Below are 21,658 nucleotides of genomic sequence, written 5' to 3' on the forward strand. Positions count from 1 at the left end.
AAAAATAAATAATACATTTTCTATATTTAGTAATAGAGCACTACTGAAGTCTATTAGCTTTTTTAAGGACATCTATGGCCAAATTCTGCCATGTCTTCCTGGAAATGTACCTTGCAGTAATAAACTAATCTAAAATATATCCAGATTTGTATTTAATAAAAGAAAAGAAAAGCCCCTTAGGCAACTGTGTCAGTGCAGGTTAGTTTAAAGTTAACTCAATTCAATCTCATTCCAGTGGTCAGCTCTGCGGCTTGCCCACCGACACTGAGCAGGGCTGGCGCAACGGAAGATGGGAAACGGAAGTAATAGTTTAGAGGGCTCTGAAAATGAAACATCTGCCCTTCGCAGCAGCACACGGCTTTTCTACAGTGTTTACACTTTTAAGCTTCTTTTCTTCTTCTGAATACAGAGCTTCAGAGGATGCAAAATCTCCCCTTCACAAAGAACAACATTTTTAAGTAAATGAGGAAGACAACAGTGTATCAAAATTGTAATACTATTATTCATCTGTGAGTAATTACATATTTATACTTTTTTAATATATATTTACATATTTATACTTGCTTGAATTGTAAGACTCTTACACTAACCTTTCCTAGAAAATTCTCACAGCAATTTTGTACAGTATTTTAAATGGCTCTTCACATGTCTGGATCATAAGACTCCTCCTTCCCCTTGCCGTTTCTCCTGCATTTTAAAATAGCAATTTCTTTTTGTTTTCAAAAAATATAATCTTATAGCACAGAATCCTGCAGATCCTACTGCTCAGTGAATACACGAAAGGATAGTCACTACCAGCATGTTACAAAAATCTGGCTTTCCAGACAGTCTGTCACTCTCTATTATCTGGAAATGCACTTGAAAAGTTTAACAGATATTTTTCCTTGAGAAGAAATTTGGTGTCATTGTTTAGATCAATTTCCTTTTTAAAACATATGTTGGGCCTACAGCTCCCTCAGAAAAGGCAATAGAGGTGTCCCAGATAAGTACACACCAGCATATTCCAGTGAAAAATTGCATAATGTGCCAGGAAAAAACAGGACTCAGGACAACAATTGCTTTCTATAGAAACCCAATTTCTTTCACATAGGTGTTTTTGTCTGCATAATCCGAGTTAACTGTTTAAGAAAAACATTTGGTAAAGAAAACATAAAATATATTAGAAATATGTTATAGAAATGAAGGCGATATTGGAATGACCATCCCAAGAGCAGGCAGTGCCTGGCTCGCTTTATTGTACTGATTATGCTCTCGGATGGTGTGTGACCTCCGTTAAACCGAGAAGTTGCCTACCGACTGCAGCGTTTCATACCACTTTCACTGTGATAAATCCCCCAGCTAGAAATTAAATTAGCGTTCCTATTTGCTCTTGCATGACTCTGTAATGGGTTTCACCCCTTGTAGAACTTAAATCCGCTAATTAACAGAAGTTGATTTCTTCTCAAGTCCAACAGACAAGATTTTTTGAATTTTTACGCTGAGCAAAGTCCAACTAATGCCTCCTCATAAATGTGTATGAAAACTGAATTGCTTTGATAGTTTGTTGACTGCCTCTGACATGCGTCTAGACACTCGAGCTCTGAGTGGCTTTATAGGAGTCTAAAGATTTAAATACACTAGAAATACTGAATATTTCTGTAGTGGCCTGATGCATATGTTACCTGTATTTAGGAAATATTTCCTTCAGTAAATGCACTACCTTCAGATCTACAAGTGTTTCCAATGTAACACTCAACTCCTTCACTAGGGTGTATGTGGAATTTATACTTCTCAGAGTAGTGTTAATTAAAATATAGATTCAGAGGCAAAGATGGGCTATATTTTTTTTAAATGACATTAATGAAAGTTCAGAAAAACACAACTAAACATGTAACAAAAGCAAGATGCTTCTTCCTATGGACAAAATGTAGATAATGATTCATAATAAAATGAATTAAAATTATATTAAACCTTGATTAAGTAAAATGTAAGCAAAGAATACATTTTCAGGGCTTCTCAAGCACTTGTGCTTCTCAAGAATGCAAGAGAATAAAAACAAAATGCATCTAAAGAAGAAAAAGTGGATTTTGTATGGAAGATACAGAATATCAAAATATCAAAACTCATACACTTGTACAGAACAATCTTAACCAGAATGTTTAGCTCAGATTTTTTTTCATATGCATATGAGTGTATCTGTCTTAACTTGTTTAAAGAGAAAGCAATAGTATGTATAATAAGCTTTTTATTCTGCTTTGCTATGGAAACAAGGCATGTGTGATCCCACTCTCCCACTTTCTGCATTTTCTCAAATAATTTTTAACTTGTTGGATGATTTCACCTAATCAAAGGCGGTGGGGGGCAGGAGGGGGAGAGAGATGTGGTATCAAAAGCAATTCTTCTCCCACGGTTTTTAGGAAATAGCTAAGAGGAAGGACTCAGCAAGTGCCCCGAATGGGACAACACGGAGACCCAGGCAGAGGGGCCGTACGACGGGCTGGGGCAGACACGACCTCCCCAGCCATCGCCCCTACCTTGCTCCGCGAGGTAGTAACTGAGGGTAGTAGCAGCGCTTTTTCAAGCTTCTACACAACCATATGGACCTGCTGTCGATCACCATACCAGCCGGATAGACTAACTCAGTGCGGTTTTCCTTCCAGTCGCCAGCATGTGTCGTTCCAGGTTCCCTTTGCTTGAGGGAAGAGACTGCTTCAAAAGCAGCTGCACTTGGGCTGCTCCATCCAGAAAAGGAAGCTTCTCATAACTGAAGATATGGTTCGTATCCGGACAGGTGACACCAAAATAAAATTAAAGCCTTCCCAAAACTGTGCCTACTTGCTAATCCCCTGGTGAGTTAAGCCACTGTGATAGTAATGAAGTCTTTATCTTGATTAGAAAATGTTTCATTATTTGGACTAATGAACCACTCGTCCCCACCTGCTTGTTTTCTAACTGCACAGAAACGGCATTTAGCCAGGCTTCATCTTCCCCACCAACTCAACAACCTGTATATGCACTTAAGGTTGCCTTAACAAACCTAAGTTCCAAGTAAGAGAATTAAGGATTTTCTTATTTCTAGCAAAAGTTGGATGCTCTTATTCTAACCTTTGTTCATGTTCATACTTCCAGGCATGAAGTGCTACTAAAGCACGTTACACTTGGCATCTCTTATTACTGAAGCAGAAGGCAATGTAATCTTGTGAGAAGGTGTAATAATGCAGTATTCATTTTGCTTCTGTGGCTGGAAGCCAACTCTATATTAATATTCATTTCCAGTATACAGAGCCACAATATTTCATTTATTTTAAGAATTCAGAATTAATTTGGAATGATTCTGTTATCTGCTCCCAATTTCCTTTCCTGTTTCTTTTAGCTGAAAAAGCAACTCCTGTATAGACTTAAAAAAGTAAATTCACAACTGAAGCATCAAAAGATTACTACTGGCTACTAAAAGCAAGAAAAATAGGGACAGAACAAAATGAACTTGAAATATTACAGATGACAATGAAAATTAGCTTTCTGAATATGGCAAAAATTCAATCTGCAGAAGTTCTCAACTGACTTCTTCCTTTCCAAACTCAACAGATAAAATAGTTTTTGCAACCTGCTGTTTGCTACAGTAACCAAAACAGAAAAGAACAATTTTTCACCTGCTTCACCTGTTTTCAACCACTGTATACTACTAAACTGCAAGTACTCTGGTGAATCCTTGTAAAATCTACTAGCTATAGGGATTTTAAGCAATAACATAGAAAATCCTTCATTATTTCAAAGCTTCAGAAAATCCATAAATGGAAAAGTCCATTTCCTACACCTTTGGTTTAATCTAGTGCAATCACTTTTGCAACATAACTGTATTTATACATAAGTTATTAACTATGTAAAATGTATAAGTCCAGTAAATATGCATTTACCTTCCTTACCTACAGAAGAGGCTGAAAAGCATTTCACCTCCCAGCTGTTTGGACTTACTTTCATAGAAAAATGAGATTCTATTCAAAGACCATAGACATGACAGACACCAAGGGAGCCACCACTACAGCATCTAACAAATCTGGAATCACCATTCAATGAAACCGTACAGGATCTGTAGCGCTCCTTGGAAAGCTAGTTTTCTAATACTATCCTTGCAAACAGCTTTGAAGAAGAAGAGGGAGAGGGAAAAATTGTGAAAGCTATTTAAGTGAAACTAGACTTCCCAAAGTTCAGAAATCTTCGAGGAAGACTCCTAGTATGCATGCCCCCACGTATACAAATGAGTAACGTACTTCAGCAAAGCTTGTCTGCCAGTACAACACAAGACCTGAGTCTTATTCTAGAATAGATGCTTAGAGAATTGCTCTGTGAATGTGGAGGACCTTACACAATATTTAAATCTTTAAACTTTGGTCAGAAATTTTGCCTTTTGGGGGGACTAGATTTTTTTGTTTGTATAGATTTGGGAAAGAAGGAGGGGAGGAGACAAAGTATCTTTTCTGAATTATCTCTAAAGATTTAACCTTAAAATCCAAAGAATTTCTAAAGTGTAAGGTATGCATCTGCTTTAAAAGATGGTGCGATAACATTATAAACGCACCAAAGCAGCATATATACCACATACCAATTACTGAATAATGTAAGAAGTCATGGAGGTGCTATTTTACTGCCAAACCAGTCATTTCACCTGAAATCTAGTCAACTAAAATGATTACACCCAGAAATAGCCTCAAGTTCCCTATAAATATTTGTAATTAAAAATTAATAAACCATGTCCTGATCATTCCTTCATGCTTCTGTCTCATATTATGAACTAGAAGGGCCACAAGAACAACTGGGGAGACAACTAACTGAATAAAATACTATTTATATAGAAAAACAGATATAGATAAACTAGATAACACAGTTATTTTAGAAGGGTTTTTTCCTTCTTCATCTCTTTAATTTAAGGAGTATTTTAAACACTATATTTGATGGGAGTGAATTATTTTTGCTTTTTTTAATAAAGCAAAAAAATTTTCTGAAGTAGATGCTATTCCTGTATGCATACTGAGTTTTATTTCCTGAAATTTAACATGTACTGTTCTGATCTTAATGAAGTGTTTGCAGTTCTATTTTCAGCCAGCCAAATGAGAAATGCAAAACAGATTATTTCAATTGCACTTTTTAGTTATTTTATATCACATTTGACACAGCTATACATTGCTTATAAATGGCTGCACATTGAAAGTAAAAGAAAGAGCAATAAACAGGAAAAGTCCAAAAATAAGCTACATACCACTAAAGGGTATCAATACCATTACTCCAGTTGCCTGAATACTGCATTTCAGTTTCAAAATACCACATAGTATCAAATATAATTTCTTTTTTTATAAAAAAAGAGAAGATTTAGAAGCTTGTAAATTAAAATCTAGAATGACAGAGATGCTTCTAGTTTGACACCCTAGAACTTCAAATCATTGAATAGAAATTGTTTTAAATTAATTGTGCGGACCACGCATCTCATCTCTGCAAGCTGAAGTAAAAAAAAAAAAATAAATGACACCTTACCTTCTGTACACTGCAGGAAGCCGATAGTGAGCAGAAACCAAAAACTTTGCATTCTGCAGCCAGAAGACACCATTATTGATCCCTGTAAGAGTTTTCTTTGTATTCCTTAATGAATCCAGTTATAAAAGCCCAGCATCATCGAAACCAGTGGTCTGCATTATTCATCTTTATACCTGGAGAATCAGATTTGGAAAAAAAGGGAAAAACAATGTCCATCAATAGCTGAACATCAATAATTCGAAATACCAAATTTCATTTGACAAGACAACAGAAAATTTTAATAAAAACTGACAGTACACCTGTATTATAGCTAGGAATTTGGCAGGTATGTAGGATTCAATCTCTCAGGGTCAGTGATCATTAAACAGAACGCCAAATAATGATACATGTTAAAGTTGAAAATATGAATGCAATTAAAGTATGCACACTAAGACACATGAAAACATAAGAGAATGTTTTCTCTGAATTTAAGAAAATGGATTTGCGGATGATGAGGTTTTAGGTCAGCTTTTCCCACTCCCCAAAGTCTGCATTACAATAAAACTAAATCTAGGACACTCTGATGTGTCTTAGCGGCTGAAACCAGGCAGAGGCGGAGAAGAGCTGAGCAGCGGAGCCCAGCGGTAGCAGCTGCAGGGAAGCTGGGCAGGTCGCCCCCCTGCCCCGCCGTCTCCCCTCCACCGCCTGCGGGCTCTCCTCTCCTCTTACCCCTCCGTCCCTCTCCTCAGACAAGAAGCAATAACAGCAACTTTGCCAACAAAATAACCATTCTGTTGAGGAAGCCCTGTCCATATGACTCCACAGTTTGGAGTGTTTCTCCAGAACGAACCCCTTCTGAGGAAAGGAGATAAGCGTAACAAACGATACTCTATCGTCCTTGGCTCCTGACAAGATTTGTCTCTGATTGAGAGAGAAATATTAACTCAACTGCTCCTGTAAACTAGGTACCAAAGGAAGACTTATTAAAGCTATCATTTGCATTTGAAAAATAAAATTATGGTGATAGAGAGCAGTTATTGTGACAGAAGGTTTGACAGCGGAGCGCTCCCTTCAGCTAACGACTTCATGCTTTCCCCAGTCAACTGAGTACCTGCCTGCATCCTCTTCCAGAGCTCCCTGCATGAGCTGGATCGTGTTTCAGCTCTGACTACTAGAGCTTGAGAAGTTAGAGAAAAACGAACATCAGGATAAGCGAGTCTTAAGTATGCAGATGGCTCTACGTATTGCAGAAATGTGAAGCACCTCTAGAAGAATGACTCTGTGAACATAGCTCTTTTGATCTATCACTGCAGTTATGTTCTGCGCCACATCTGCTTGGTCTTTCCAAGACGCACGAATGGGACTGTACTTTCATGTGTGGATGAATTTGAGATATTTGAAACTGACATTATTTTATAAACATATAGCAAAGGCTATGCTGTGTTCAGTGATAGAACAGACTGGCAAGATATATCTAGAATACAGAATATTCTATATAACTGGCAAGATCTAAGGGTCACTTACGAGTCTTATGAGTGTCTTATGAGTGGCAGCATGTTTAGGACTTGAAAAAAATGTATTTATCTTTCTGCCAAAGAGAATTGGAAACAACAAAAAGCACAGAATCACAGGCAAAGAAATTCTACAAAATACAGGGGTTTTTTGAAAAGTAGAAAATGTAACTCCTTTTATATTAATCAATGTTAATATTAATCAACGACCAGTTTGTTCCCTGAGCATGTGGACAGCAACAAGACTGACACATACCTTTTTCTCTGAGGAAAGAAAGACTGGAATTAACAAAAAAGATTATAGAACTATCTCGTAATGAGAGCAAGATAACTGTGGCAGAATAGGAGATTATTAAATACTCAAGTAGGCAGCTTCATTTGGCTCCCCTTTAAGAGGAGTGCTGCCACTTCACCGTAGGCATCCTTCTTGCAGAATGCAAACTTCCTCGCAATTTCACTTACAGGAAAATGAAAGAGCCCTCACATCTGAGGCTGACTGAATTTGTTTGTTTATACATTAAAAAAAACCTCTTTTTCCAATTTGCAACTGCAGACAGGTGCTCTTCAGTCACGGGCGCTTTTATCCCCATGTATTTCAGACAAGAGCTCGTGACAGCAGCGCAGTGCCCCGGTGCAGGGCAGCCAGACAGGCTCTCCCTGGCACACGTCCAGCTGCCCAGAGGTAAAGGACCTGCCCTCAGTTTAGCCGGTGGTACACCAGCTGCTGCAGGGCTACCCAGAAGCAGTCACGGAGAGACAGCTCCATTATATCTCTAGATCTTTGACAATGGGCTGAGAGTGTTTTGCAACTGAAAAAAAAAAAGTCTAAAAATCCACAAAGGACGCACTGCATGCAGCAGAAATTACAATTGCTAAGAAGCTCCTGCTGAGTAAAGAAGCAAAAATTGCCACCATGATATTTAAAAAGAAACCCCTAGAGATAGTTCTGCTAAAAGCTTGGGGAGGACCTGGATTAATTTTTCACCTGTAGCACCCAAAGGAAAAATCATAAAACTGTTTCGCAGACACTACAGACTAATCAGTATAATTTCAGTAAGCAATCAAAATAATCGAAGAGAATAGATGAGGAACAATAATGGCTAAAAGTAAAATTAAGTCAGCCTTCTGATTGCTCCCAGTCTGTCCAGAGGATTTTGACTTCCTGAGACTCAGATTTTATGACTGTTTATTTCCATAACATATTGCTGCATAGCTGCACACCCAGATTTTCAGACATCTTGCTTCACCTTCAAGTGGATAGTAACCTACCTTTATCATCCTTAATCTCATTGCTTTCTTGTTTTTTGGGGAGAGGGAGGAGCTTTAGAAAAAATTAAAAAAATCAGAGCACCTCTTGTGATAGCTAACATCTCTCTAGGAAAAAACTGCCAAACTTACAGCAGGTTGGGCTTTTTTCCCCCCTTAATAAAGTAAGAGTTCTGACCCTGTAAACTGTCTTATTTTAACCATTCTAATGCGAAATCAGAGTTTCTGAAATGGTACCGATGTTTTTGTGATACCAAAATCAGCAGAAACTATTCAGCTAAGGATAAATGAAAAATGTGTTAGGTCAAATATAAGTACTTTGTGCAATATATTGTTTTCTCTATATTGCTGTAGCCTACAGACATATAGAATTCAATGCAGTCTGCTGAAAAAAAAAAATCAAAATAACCTAACCAGCCTCAGTTATCAGTAACACATGTTTTTTAAAAAGCCAGAAAAAAAGTAGGTAATGTTTGAAAATTGATGTAATAGGTTTTTGGTTTGATTCTTCCCCCACCCCTCCCCCACAGTAAAAACTAACAAGCTTTACAGGGAACAATTATTAATGCAACCTCTATACTTGACAAACTATATGTGGCTCCAAATAAAAGAACACTACGGTTCTGAACCAACTGCTCATTAGCATAATAAAATTAATCCTGAAAATATTTTCCAGAGCTGGGCTGGAGCCAGCAAACACTTTGGCTGTAGACACGAGACATTGCCATCAGTCTTGTCTTTCTGATCATGCAGCTATCAGAGATACGGAGATAGCGCAATCTCACAACAACAACAAAATCCCAAACCAAACAGCAGGACCAGCTAAAGCCATATTAAGTTACTTCTTTGCAAACAGAAAAAGTAGATCATGGCAAGTGGCTACCCTGCACAAATAACTTACTTCCCCTCAGACCTTAATAAACCTTTTCTCTGGATCGCTGAGTGCTTGGGCTTGTGGGTGGGGCAGAGAGAAACTCCCCAGAGTGAAAGGCTGCTTGAATTTCAGAGTGCAATAAAAGCTGCTCAGAAAACTTCAGTTGTAACTTAAATCCCTACCTCTGGGCCATACTGCAGTCTCTCACAGAAAAAAAACTCCACTGGAAACCAAGTGGTTCACCTTGTTAAGTCTCCGTGCATATGCGCTGTTAAAGGAGACTAGATCAGTTAACAGGAACATCAATGTTCAAACCTGCACAGTGCAGTTACTGGGCGTCTCTTCATACTGTATTCATGAGCTTTGCTCCAAGCCCCAGATATCTTAGTATCTCTGCTTTGCCTCCTTGTTCTTGTGTACTTCTGAAACCTCTTACACAAGCCGCGCAGCCCCTGCAGAACTTGTGCCACGGCTGGCCACCTCTTCCCCAATACTGCTCCGTAGCACCCCACGGACGGAAGAAGCGGCTCCGACCATGCTCCTGGAAACACTTTCCTCTTTGAAGAGAAGGACCTCTGCAGAACTGCTGCTTCTCAACACCACTGTTTAACCTTCCCAAGGTTTTATTTTCAAAAGCCAAAAGAGGGCCTTAAGAGCTTCATGACAACTGAAGCAGCATGCTCAAGAGCCGTCTCCTCCCTCATCGTCCATCCAGCTTTTCAGTCAATTAGAACAGAGCGGAAAGTGCAGTTCTTTTTAGCTAGGCAAGAACGTCTGTCGTTTGCTAAAAATCTTTCAGACTAATGCTGATGTATTTTACAATGTAGCACTTATTTTCCAAATCATCCCAGAAAGAGCAGAAAGCACTAGCAACCTTAGTTAGGCTTTAACATCTCTATTACACAAACACAAGTAACGCTAGCTTCACAGACCGGAGTGGTGCGGCACAGAGATGTAAAGAATATTAGCCGTAATTGCATACCCAGTATGCTCTGGCGGAGCTAGCAGAACCCTGGCAATCTTTCTTATAAATCCTACATGACCTGCCTTGCCATACGTGCAGCACCCCCACTGCCTTTCATAACCCAGTTTATGAAACTAAGTAATTCTGTAATATATCTGAGATGCTCTGCAGAGGAAAGGAGGGGGAAGAGGCAGCAAGGGTGAGTAGATACATATTCATACAATCTAAGAGGCTACTTAGTCTCTTGAGAAATCATGCGTCCACGTGCCTTCCCATCATAAGGATTTCCCAGTAAAAAAAAAAAAAAGAAAAAAAAAGACAGCTACACTTCCTGTAATCAATAACATATGAATTCAATTAATGCAGCATGATTAGTAAAACCTTCTAAGCCACACTAGTAAAACAGCAGAATGAGACTTAATATCATTTATGATCTGAGAGCCACAGTTTTATACATCTGCAATGTGAGAGCCAGATCTAGTTTTCAACATTTTACTTTTATCTTTAGATGCACTGAATGAGTTATTTCTAAATCCTCAATATGGTTATTCACAAATTGATTCACATTAATAACTTTGCATTAGTGCTACAGTACCAGCTTGTATAAAATCTTCAAAGTTATAAGATCTTACCAAAAATCTGAAGAAAAGCAAGACAGGTGTCGTTTAGCTGGCATCTTTCAACTACTTATGGTAAACAATCAATGCCTAATCTGTCTCAATTAAACAAGTTGCTTATTGCAAGAAGAAAGGGAAGGCTAAATCTGCTCTATCTAAAATTGGTTAACAAAGACTTAGGTTCCATTAAAAGCAATCCAATACTAAAAATGTACCCCAGAGTATTATCTTCAATTCTGCATTCAACAGTCCCCATTAATTAACACTTTGAACATCGGTTTACTAACCCAAAACATCTCTTTCCGACTTGTACAGAAGGAATGGAGTATCAGGGAAGGGAATAACACAGCAAGAACAAGACTTGACCAAGGTCATCCAATCTTGTTGCCCAATAAAAAAGTGATTTCTATGCATTCAGCTACCTTGTGCTCTGAAGTGACATACCAATGCTTTAGCAAAGCCTGAAACAGCGTGTGATAAATATACATGTACCCTAAATCCAGAATAATCACAAAAATGTGCCCCTCTGGTCTGGGTTCCTGCTAATCAGTAGGGCAGATTATTCAAAACACAAGGTCTACCTACGGAAGACGTGACATTAAACAGTGTAACGACACTGTTTTAACAGTGTAACATTACAATTTAGTCCATGAGCACACAGCAGCTCAGTGGTCTACCTCAATCATTCACAGAGAAAATAAATAGGATATAGCAGAAAAAGATGGAGATTTTCGTTTCTCATGTGCGCTGCGATTCGGCTTGGCCTCCTCCCGTGCTTTCTGTCCGCATTACGCGGCACCCCGCTCCCGACAAGCCAGCTCTGCCCCTTCTTGTTAGCACAGGATAAAGCTGGGACACTCTAGGGAGTTTTCATTCAATAAGCCAGCGAAGTAAACCTTTGCTAGCGCTAATAAGAACGGCTCTTTTTGGGCTCCAGGCACTCTCCTCCTGCCACGTCTGCATTTCTCTTTTTTTGCCTCTGCTAAACGCTTGGGGGGGGGGGTCACTCCTTCCTCTTTAGAGACTTCCTCTTTTTCATCTGAATTGACATTGTACCTCTAAATGGGACCACCCCAACTCAAAGAGCAAAGGTAAAGCCTTCCTAACACTCCTGCCCTCTGTGTCACTAAACCTGCTCGGCATCTTCAAGACAAATCCCCGGTATCCAAAAAACGGGGAAGGGGCAGCGATGCTGTAAGTTGATCACGGCCGTTATCGGCCGCAATACCCCGGCGTCACGCTGGGCGCGTTACGCGTGCCGAGCGCGCTGGACTCCAGAGGCGCAGCCTGGGGCTGTCTGCCGTTCTCTTCATTAAGCGGCAAAACAAACAGCTCTCATTTCCAAACCTACACAGGATAGATTTTATGAACATCAAAAATAAACAAGAAAATAATGAATAGCTATGAAAAACACACACACACAACCACATGACAAACCAAAAGAAGCAATCTCACAGCTGAAGAAAATTCAAAGGCTTTTCAGACTTCTCACAAAAGAGAAACCCTCAAAATAATCTATTTATATTAATAGATATCATTCCTTTCCCCTTGAAAAACCACTAGACAAGCACCAAAGACACTGTAGTCTTGTACAACAGTAAACTGTTTGCTGACAGCCTTGACAAGGCTTTGCAACGGCCCGCGTTTCTCAAAGCTCTTATGCCACTTAGTTGATTTCTTTTCTTCCTCTCCATCCAGTGTTTTTCACAGCAGAGAGTTTGTTTGAAGTGGAAGTAGACTGAAAAACAAAACAAACGGAGAGGAGAGTCCTCAGGCATGCCCAGACCCCTGCAATGGCTATTGGGTGGTGTTTTCTCTAGCCAACCGCAAGGGTTTTAACGCACCCGATAAGCTTTACGACCTTTCGCCACTTGGCGTAATTCATGATGGCACTGTGACAGCACTCATTTTAAATCCTCTCCTTTTCTATTGGTTATATTTAGTATCAGTCTACACAGTCTGTATTCCGCACAAATGATCCTGTTCAACTTTTGAGAATAAGCTTGTATGGGCAGCAAAGTCGTTTTTGATTGTTTTTTAAAATTCTACTGAAAACCACTGACGTTACCAGAAAAATTCAAACTCTAAAAAAACCCCTGAAAAATACTTATCATTTTACAAATCAGAAGCAGCATGCACATACATATACACACGATGTACTAGGCATAATTTGTGGCATACCCTACATTTAGAGAGGAATATGGTTCTCATGTTAACATCTGTGAGATCCTGCCTGATCATTGTGCAGTGAAATATGAAACAAAATCAATGGTGGCACAGAAGATGTAATCTCTGCTGTGTATGGCTCACTGCACTGAATCCTTTGACTCATAAATCATTGTTACTAGCCAGCCAGTGAATCGACATTCAGATTCCCTCTTGGTCTATACATATGACCACTAAATGAAATAATAATGACCAAAATCTGTCACAGATTAGGTTATCAATATTACCAAAAGGGATTTCTTGGGAGCAATGAGGTAATCTAGGATAAAATATATCAGATGAGCTTGCAAAGAAATGTGAAAAAGCTGTGACTAAATATAGAGACAGTAGGAGAAAGGAATTTTTAAATTCCTCTTTTTCCATTGTACCCTCAAGCATTAGAATTTACTATAGCATCACAATAATCCATGTTTCATGACAGACCGTTCTAATAACATATACTTTTAATTATGTTCTGGTGTACTTTGACATCTTTCTTTTTCTTTTTTCAAATAAGCCCTCCTTAAGTTATTACTGTTTTTCTTTTTTCCCTGAAGCATGATTAGTATTATTAATAGAGAGTCCTATTTTCTTACCAGTGGCCTGAGCATCCAGGGCTTCAGAAGACCACATATTAGTTCCATTAAAAAAATAAAAACAAACAAATTTCCAGAGCACCTCCCATAAAGCTGTATTTCCCAAATGCTTTATAAACCATGCAATCATTAAAAGGCAGTGGATCACCTCTTTGCAGAGAAACCTGAGAAATGCTGTGCACTCACAAGCATCCCATATTCAGTCATGAGCCATAGAGTTATCAAAATTTGCAATTATGAGAACAGAAGAAAAAAAGAAATGGTGAACAATTCAAATATTTAGCCTTCAGAAGAATAACCAACCGACAGAGGTCTTCCAGCTACCTCCAAGCACACAGGAGACTCTACAGGCAAGTATGACCTACACATAGAAACTTCCCTGAATTTAAATAACCCTTCGGAGGACTTCTGCCTGTGTATTTACTATGGAAAAAGTAGCAAACATTGACAGAATACATCTTTCAGGTTTTCCAATTTACATACCAGTAGCACTTACAAGTAGAACGCTTAAAACTCAAAAATCTCAAAATTAAATCAAAGTCTCTCTCTTGTTCTTCCCTCGTAACTGGCTTTTCTCATATACACACTCACAAGGGTCAGAAGCCATACATGACATTACCGTATAGACAGCCTTAACTGTCTTCCTTGCATGTACACACAAATATACAACCTAATTACGTATCTATTTCTCACATATCATCAAGGTGCAAAACATATGCAATAAATGTGGCAAATAAATCCTCAGTATCTTCTCCTACAGGGCCTGATTCTGCCAAAAAAACCACAGAATCCATTTCCATTACCAGATGATGGGTTCTGCAAAGATGTATGAGTTGCCTATACATCTAATGGCACAAACACAGTTAAGAGTATTTCTTTGTAAAATTTAATGAGAAATGCACATTCAGGTGACTTTTCTTAACTGCGCAAGGCATGACTACCAGTCACTCATCACATTTGTACCACTCTTTTAGTCACGGTGAACTATGTGGGTTGTTTAAAAAAAAAAAAAGTCCAACTTTCAAGAGATCAAACTTAGATGTTTCCAAGTACAGCAGATTTAGACAAAAAGGTAATGAAGGCTAACTTGCAGGTAATTTTTAGTTCATCTCCTGTGACACTAGCTGAGAAAAATTTCAGTTCACTTTTTTAATTATTCTTGTAGAAAGGCTAAATCAGAAAACTATAATGCTTTATTTCTGAGATGTTATGAGCAAAAAGAGCTCTAAAGCTCTAAATTATAATTCAGCAGAAAGGCTCCTACTACTTGAACGTACAACTGTTTAAAACTGGCACCTCTCTCTTCTCCCTAGCATCTTGCCTAGTATTTTCTCCTCCCAGTGGGAGAAACAAGACAAATATTTTGGAAAGACTAAAAGCTTTTCCCTGGCCCTGTGAAAAGGGAATGTGAAGCAATACCTTCTGACCGGTGAACAAAAAGGAAGATGAAAATCTTGCGTACTGCCACATCAAGCACAATGAGCACTGGAAAATGGATCTCTAAATCACTTTCACTCAACAAATTAAAAAAAAAAAAAGGAAAATGATCTCTAATCAGCGGAGTGACCGAAGACATCACATTTTGCATACATTTTAATCTTTTTTAATCTACATAGGATACTATTTGAATTCCTGCAACATTAATTTTCATCTATACATCTATACAAGTTATAGTATCAATTTAATGGATCTATAATTCTGACACGTTTGCAACAACATAACCTCTGTTGTTCTGCGGTTTCATCCAGCAGAGCAAGAACTCTGTACCACACATTTAAAATTTCTTTTAAGTAATATAAGTTTTAGTAGGTCAATGCAACCACTACTTTGGAAAACACCACTACTTTGGAAAAAAAATTTTTTTCTTCATTTAGTTTTCATTTAGATAGTTTATTCAGCCTTTCCTCCATGATTACAAGTACTTAATGGCTTTTATTTTGTATTCATTTAAGAAAAATTAAGGAGAATTGTTCTTATAAAAAACAATTAACTGCTCTTCATATTTTCTGCTGCAGTTCAGGATCCACATGTGCACCAAAGAAGAAAAAAAGAGAGTCTACATTTGTCTATCAACAATATTTATAAGTGAACAGAGTGGAAAGATTACAAAATTTTAATAAGAACATTATATTATGGTAGCAATAATCTAGGTGTTTTACCGGGAAGTGAAGTGGATTACTGTAAATGAAATTTTAAATGTCCTTTCCATTTTATAGATAACACAAAATGACTCTTTTCATGTCTCCAGCGATAAGGATACATGTACCACACATTTAAATAGTTCCTTCACCCTATCCAACCTTGCTCATGAATTAATAATTCAGTGACATTAATACAAGAAGATAAATGATAAAGAGGTTACAGCACAAGGGCCAACAGTACACATATACTTTTAGAACAGCTAATACCTCTCTGCCAATTACAGTTAAAACTTTTTAACAGTTTTCAATGGCATTTTTACAATCTAAATAGCAGCTTATGCACACACAATTTCACACAACTCAAGCTTAATAAATCTCCTGCTGCTACTAAACAATCATTCTAGGGGATTAAAGTGCAACATCTGCTAACATTAATAAGCATGTTACATAGCAGTATGTATAAAAGCAGTTGCTATCGGCCTTCTGAAAAAGCTTCTAGACTGGTTTGGCATAAATTATACCTTCATCATGCAACCGATAACTTCAGCTTATGGCAACAATAAGGTAGCTATATTGCTATATGGGGGGGGGGGGAACAACAAAATTATATACTAACTGAAATTATCATTTGTAGTAGAACAATTTTCAAAATGCTTGAAAAAATAAACAAAATATATGTACATAAAGAATTTCAGGTAAGAACCAGGTAAAGTCCCACAATTTAAATACTTATAAGAAACTGAAGATGCCAATCAGTTTCCAAGAGCGTATTTCTCTGCTAATACCAGTTATAGCTTTTTAATCCATGTTGGACCTTTTTTTTATTGTATTTATACCAAAGTAGAATCTACTGTGAAAGAATGTGTGCCTTGCTAAGGCATAAAAAGAGAACCAAAGGTTATATTTAATTCGGAATTCCAGAATACATTTTTAGGTCGAATCTGGCAAATAACTGTGCTTTGGAATCAAGAGACGCAACATCAGCTTGAGCCAAGAACACAGTTGGCAAACACGGCACAAACTTTGCGTGCAGCCCTGCCAACGAAACTCGCCCCCCGCGGCTCAGCTGTGGACAACTGAGTGTCAGAGCCTGCCAATCACGCGTCACTACAGAGCGAGTGTTTTTCAGGAACTGGAAAGAATCAACAATCAAGTTTGCAAGAACAGATATTATAACACTTATTAAACCTTTGCATAACCACTCCAAGATAATTTTGTTGCGTGGATAAATATGGGCCAGTATCAGCAAGCTCATTTGTTTCTTTTATGTAAAATTTTTATCAAAAATATCCAGAGAGAAGAGAGAAGAGAGAACTGGATCAAATAACTATGTAGGAAATACTGAATCTGCTTTTTTTGCTTAATTAGGAATGAATCTCTCCAGATTTTTTCATGATAAATCGCTTAAACAAGATTGTTTTAACATTATTTTCTAAGTCAAAACATTGCCTTAAAAATGAGTATTATTGTATTCTCGTGACATCGCCTACATTTCTACTTGACATGTTACAAAAGAGATGAAGAAAATCAAAGGACTAAGATAATAAAAGATTCCTGCAATGCCAGTGTTTGACAACTAACACTCAGGTCAAACCTTTTGATGCTATCAGGTTTTAAGCTACCTGTAACAGGGGCTGAAGCCACTCTTAGCCAGGAAAAAACAGTGTTTAGGGACTGAAGAGAAAAACTTAAAAGCAAAATGTAAATAGATTTAGTATCTATTTTTTTCTCAAACTACTGGTGGTTTCTTTAGGCTGCAGTCTGCACCTACAATTCTCATCCGTATTTCACAGATCAGAAATCACTATCGCTCAAGGAAGCACATGGGGATTAAGAACCAAAATGTCTCAGTGTCACAGTTTGTTTTGGGTTTTGTTTTTTTTTTTTTTGCTTGTTTTCTCATACAGTTTAAATTTTAAATTATCATTTTAAAATAAAAAGTTATTGCGCACACTGCCTGTAAAAACACAATATAAAGCTGTGACAAATTCTTATTCGCCTCTTTTAAGGAGTAGTAAAACATGATATTGGCCCATGACTTGCTTTTGAAGCAATCCCTCCGCAACTTGCATTCGAATCTCTCACATCATATATATATCCCCTGCCATGTGCCAGCCCTACATACTACTGAAGATTTACTGCTGCTGTAGTAGTCTCATGGCTATTTCAAATCCAGGTCACAACTTCACACAGTCACTCAGATTAACATTTGCAATTCAATCTATTTTAACACAGGAATCAAACATTGCTGAGAGGAAATCTAGGTGACTCTGTTGCTCAAAGATGACTGAATATTAAATATGAAATTTAACAGGTTTTAATCATAACAGTTTGTAAACAGTGTAATATATATGTCTGCCCTAATTTAGTAAGATAGAATTCACACATAACACTCATCAAACCGAGCACAAAAAAACCCTCTTCTGGCATTTCACTAAATTAAAATCTCCAGGCCCCACAGCAAGAATGCACAAATTTAGATTTTATTAATACCTTAAATCAAACTCGGTTTTATGTAAGGCAATTTACAAGTCATCTTCTCTTGTGATAGCAAAGAACACAACAGGAACCTAATCACGTTTTTAGACACTTTGAATGGAAGACAGTCTCACCTTTCGGTCTGACCTGCTATTGTTACAAAAATAACACTTTCTTTGAAACCGAGCAAACTTATTTTCATGAACGTGGGTTTAAGCCTTCAGCCAGCACACTAACAACGACAGAGGGCTGACAGCTCAATGGACAGGAACTAAATTTAAGAGAAGTTGCTCCCGCTCTGCAAAATGCATGCTGCTTCACCAGCTTCCCATTCAGCAATCTGAAAAACTCTGCATTTAATCTAAACCACCAGATTTCACAACCTGCCCAAAGATATCTTACTGTGCAAATTCTTCACACTCACAAAACCATGCAAGCATATACACGCTCAATAGGCCACCCTGATTTAACTGGTGCCCTATGTACTTTAGTATGTGAAGTTGGTGACAGTAAGTGACACCATACGTGCCTTCTGCCCAGACCCCACGCACAGCCAAATCCTCACCAGGTAGGTCCCCCAGGCTGACAGCTGCTCACCAGGAATCAGCGCGAAGCACGCCATGGCGCTGGGCAAACGAAGCCAGAACTAACTGTGAAAGCGAGGGGAGCAGGCAAAGCTGGAAGACGGCACTCCCCCAGCCAGCTTCAAGCGCGCTGGCAGTGCGAAAGGCCTCGGGCAGTGCGTTGCAGGGAAGGAAGCAACCGGGAAAGGGAAAGCAGCCTCAGGAAAGACACGGCGGCAAGGCAAGCTGCCTCCGTGGGGCGAGGGCCGCCAGGAGCCTGGGCAAAAGAGAGGAGCAATTCCAGGAGTGGAGGAAGAGTGGCAGGGAAGGAATGCAAGGCAACGGGGAGCAGGAAAAAATGCAAAGCAGTACAGAGAAGGGAAGGACAACGCGGAGGAAGAGCTTGCTAGTACAAAAAATTGGAGTATAATTTTGTTTCCTTCAAGTGGACTGCCAGCACTGAGGAGCAGCTGCCATGCTTCTGTAACCCAAAATACGAGACCCTCTACTTGCAACATAAATGCAAGCTACGCTAACCGCAACTATAAGCTTTTTAATCCATATGAAAACTCCACCAATGCACATCGGAAGTCACACAGTGTTTGAAGAGAAATTCAAAGCATAATAAATGTGTGGAAAAGAGAAAGATGATATTGGCACTACATGTTATTAGAGAGACCAACACAAACATGCAGTGAGATGCACAAGTGTGTGCGCACCAGCACAATTATTCAGAAAACCAGGCTGGTCTGCAAGTAATCATATTCTATAAATGACTGATGATTTCAGAGTGCCAAAACACATCTATTGCAGATTCTGGGTAATTTTATTTTTATTTATTTATTTAAGAATCAAGTCCAGAACAGGTCATGACAGCAATAAATGCACGGTTTATTTATGGATCACTATTGGGAGGAACTGAGACTTTATTCCCGGAAGAACAGAGAAAGAAGGACAGAAAAAGAAATAACACAGAAGAAAGCCAAAAAAGAAACTTATATAGGCCCATCCCTTCCAGGATGCAAGAAGCAACAGACCCACGTATGACAAAACTCTTCACCTGACATTGCCTGTATTAATGAATTCTCTAGAAGTTCCTCAGTTTTATTTTAATACAACTTCAGTCAAAATGAGATTTGATGGCTTCGACCTAAAAATAACAGTTTTATAGATTGTCCAAAAAATATATATATCTAAAACAAGATTAATATGGTGTACGTACAAGAGCAGCTTTCAGCAAGCACAGCATAACATTCCCACAGCCAGACATTTTGCCACAATAATTTCTGGCAATCAAAATCTAAAGTGATTTCATTTTTCAGTACTATTTTAGGATGTTAATGCATATTAACTTTTTTTATTTTTTTTAGCTTTTCCACAGTATTGTTATTTACTAACTAGAATATTTATGTGTTTGATGTAGCCGGCTGAGAACAGAACAAGGTGCTAGTGAAGCAGGTTCCTTTTCTGGCTGGCAGCGACCTTAACATCTGTGACTCTGGACAAGCATCTCTTATCCTGATCTACCTCACAATCTCTTCATATGAAAAACTGGGCACCTTGTATTTTTAAATGAAAAAGCAGTGTATTAATAGCAACTGAGACATAGATGTATACAAGCATACACACACATTCATGAGCAGACAAGTCATGTGCTATTGTTCAACTCTGGTTATTGTTTCACTCATTTTCAAAAAAAAATTATAAAAATTAGTCTGTAAGAATGGCTTAGGACAGCTAAGAATAAAAATACAGCTAAATATAATTCTTCAAATATTGAAATATACTACTAAATGTTGCATTTCTCTCTAGGAAGTTATTTGTCTTGCAGTGACCATCAACAGTTCTAACTTCTAAACAGCAGGTACTGTAATTATTTTAATATCCATAAAGCACCAATTTCTTAAAGCTTGGGCTTACACAAAATATATGTACCACTTTCCATTTTGAGCCCTGTTCAGTAAGCCATAATTACAAAAATTTTTATGTTGCTCTTCTCCTATGTTTACTGGGATATAACTCATTAAAATGGGGTTGAACAGGCTGTGGTAGGTCACGGAAAGTACCACTGTCCTTTTACTAAGGACCAAAACATCAATAAATCAAGTTGATTGGGAGACGCTACTCAACAAGACGATTAATTTTTAAGAATGTAGAGTGGAACGTAACAAGCACTGCAGAATAAAATAAGTGTTCGGTTAAGCCAGCTGTCAATGAGCCCGTCTGAGAACACACTAATTAAAAAAACAGAACCAGCAAGCAAAAATTAAAGATGCAAAATACAATTACCCACTAAGGTGACTCTGATTCCTACACATTTGTGAAACTGTACTGCTGAAATGGAGGGAAACTCCACTATCTGGAGACGCTCCTGCAAACTTCCCAGGGTTTCCGTGTGTCCCTGTCCAGGGAGCTTGCTCAAAGACAAGTCAGAGCTGCCAGGCATGCGCCCACCATTTCCCAGAAGAGAGATAAGCAAATTGGAGTTTCCCATGAAGCACAGGATAAACCTTTCTGTTCATTAGTCTTCTTACGGTTTCCATAGTGAATTATATTTACATGATGCCATTATGAAGGTTCCCACATGAAAATGCATCTCTGACATAATTACATTCTTTCAAGTTACTTTTCCTCCCACTTGCTCTACATCTTAGGTGAAAGGAAAATATTGACCAAAACAGGACATGAGGGGGACATAACCACAGATTGAAAAACATAAAACCACCAAGCCATTTACAACCCTCCCCACTTAAAAAAAACCCCTAACTCTTCATTTCTGCTGGACAGACTGAGATCAACTACATAAGCTGAAATACTCTTTAATTTATAGCCTAAGGGCTATTTCATGTTTAAAAGGAAGCATGTAAAGAAATACAATGTCTTTCTCAACGTGTCTGTTCTTTGAAATGTCTTCATTAAAATGGAGATTTTGACTTTTTGACTGTGAGTAATGGAAAAA

General features: G+C 38.2%; 1 protein-coding gene across 13 annotated transcripts in view; it reads right to left on the reverse strand.

Moving 5' to 3' along the window:
• The window catches only part of ADGRL2 (adhesion G protein-coupled receptor L2), a 392,431-nt gene that overhangs the window by 120,712 nt on the left and 250,061 nt on the right, over positions 1 to 21,658 (reverse strand). For all 13 annotated transcript variants that reach the window (XM_013961433.2, XM_013961430.2, XM_013961432.2 and 10 more), the window contains one exon: positions 5,506 to 5,678. In XM_013961433.2, the coding sequence (XP_013816887.1) occupies positions 5,506 to 5,578 (73 nt within the window). In that variant the 5' untranslated portion in view covers positions 5,579 to 5,678. The remainder of the gene's footprint in view (positions 1 to 5,505; positions 5,679 to 21,658) is intronic.

Source organism: Apteryx mantelli, chromosome 8, assembly GCF_036417845.1.
Source record: "Apteryx mantelli isolate bAptMan1 chromosome 8, bAptMan1.hap1, whole genome shotgun sequence".
NCBI lineage: Eukaryota > Metazoa > Chordata > Aves > Apterygiformes > Apterygidae > Apteryx > Apteryx mantelli.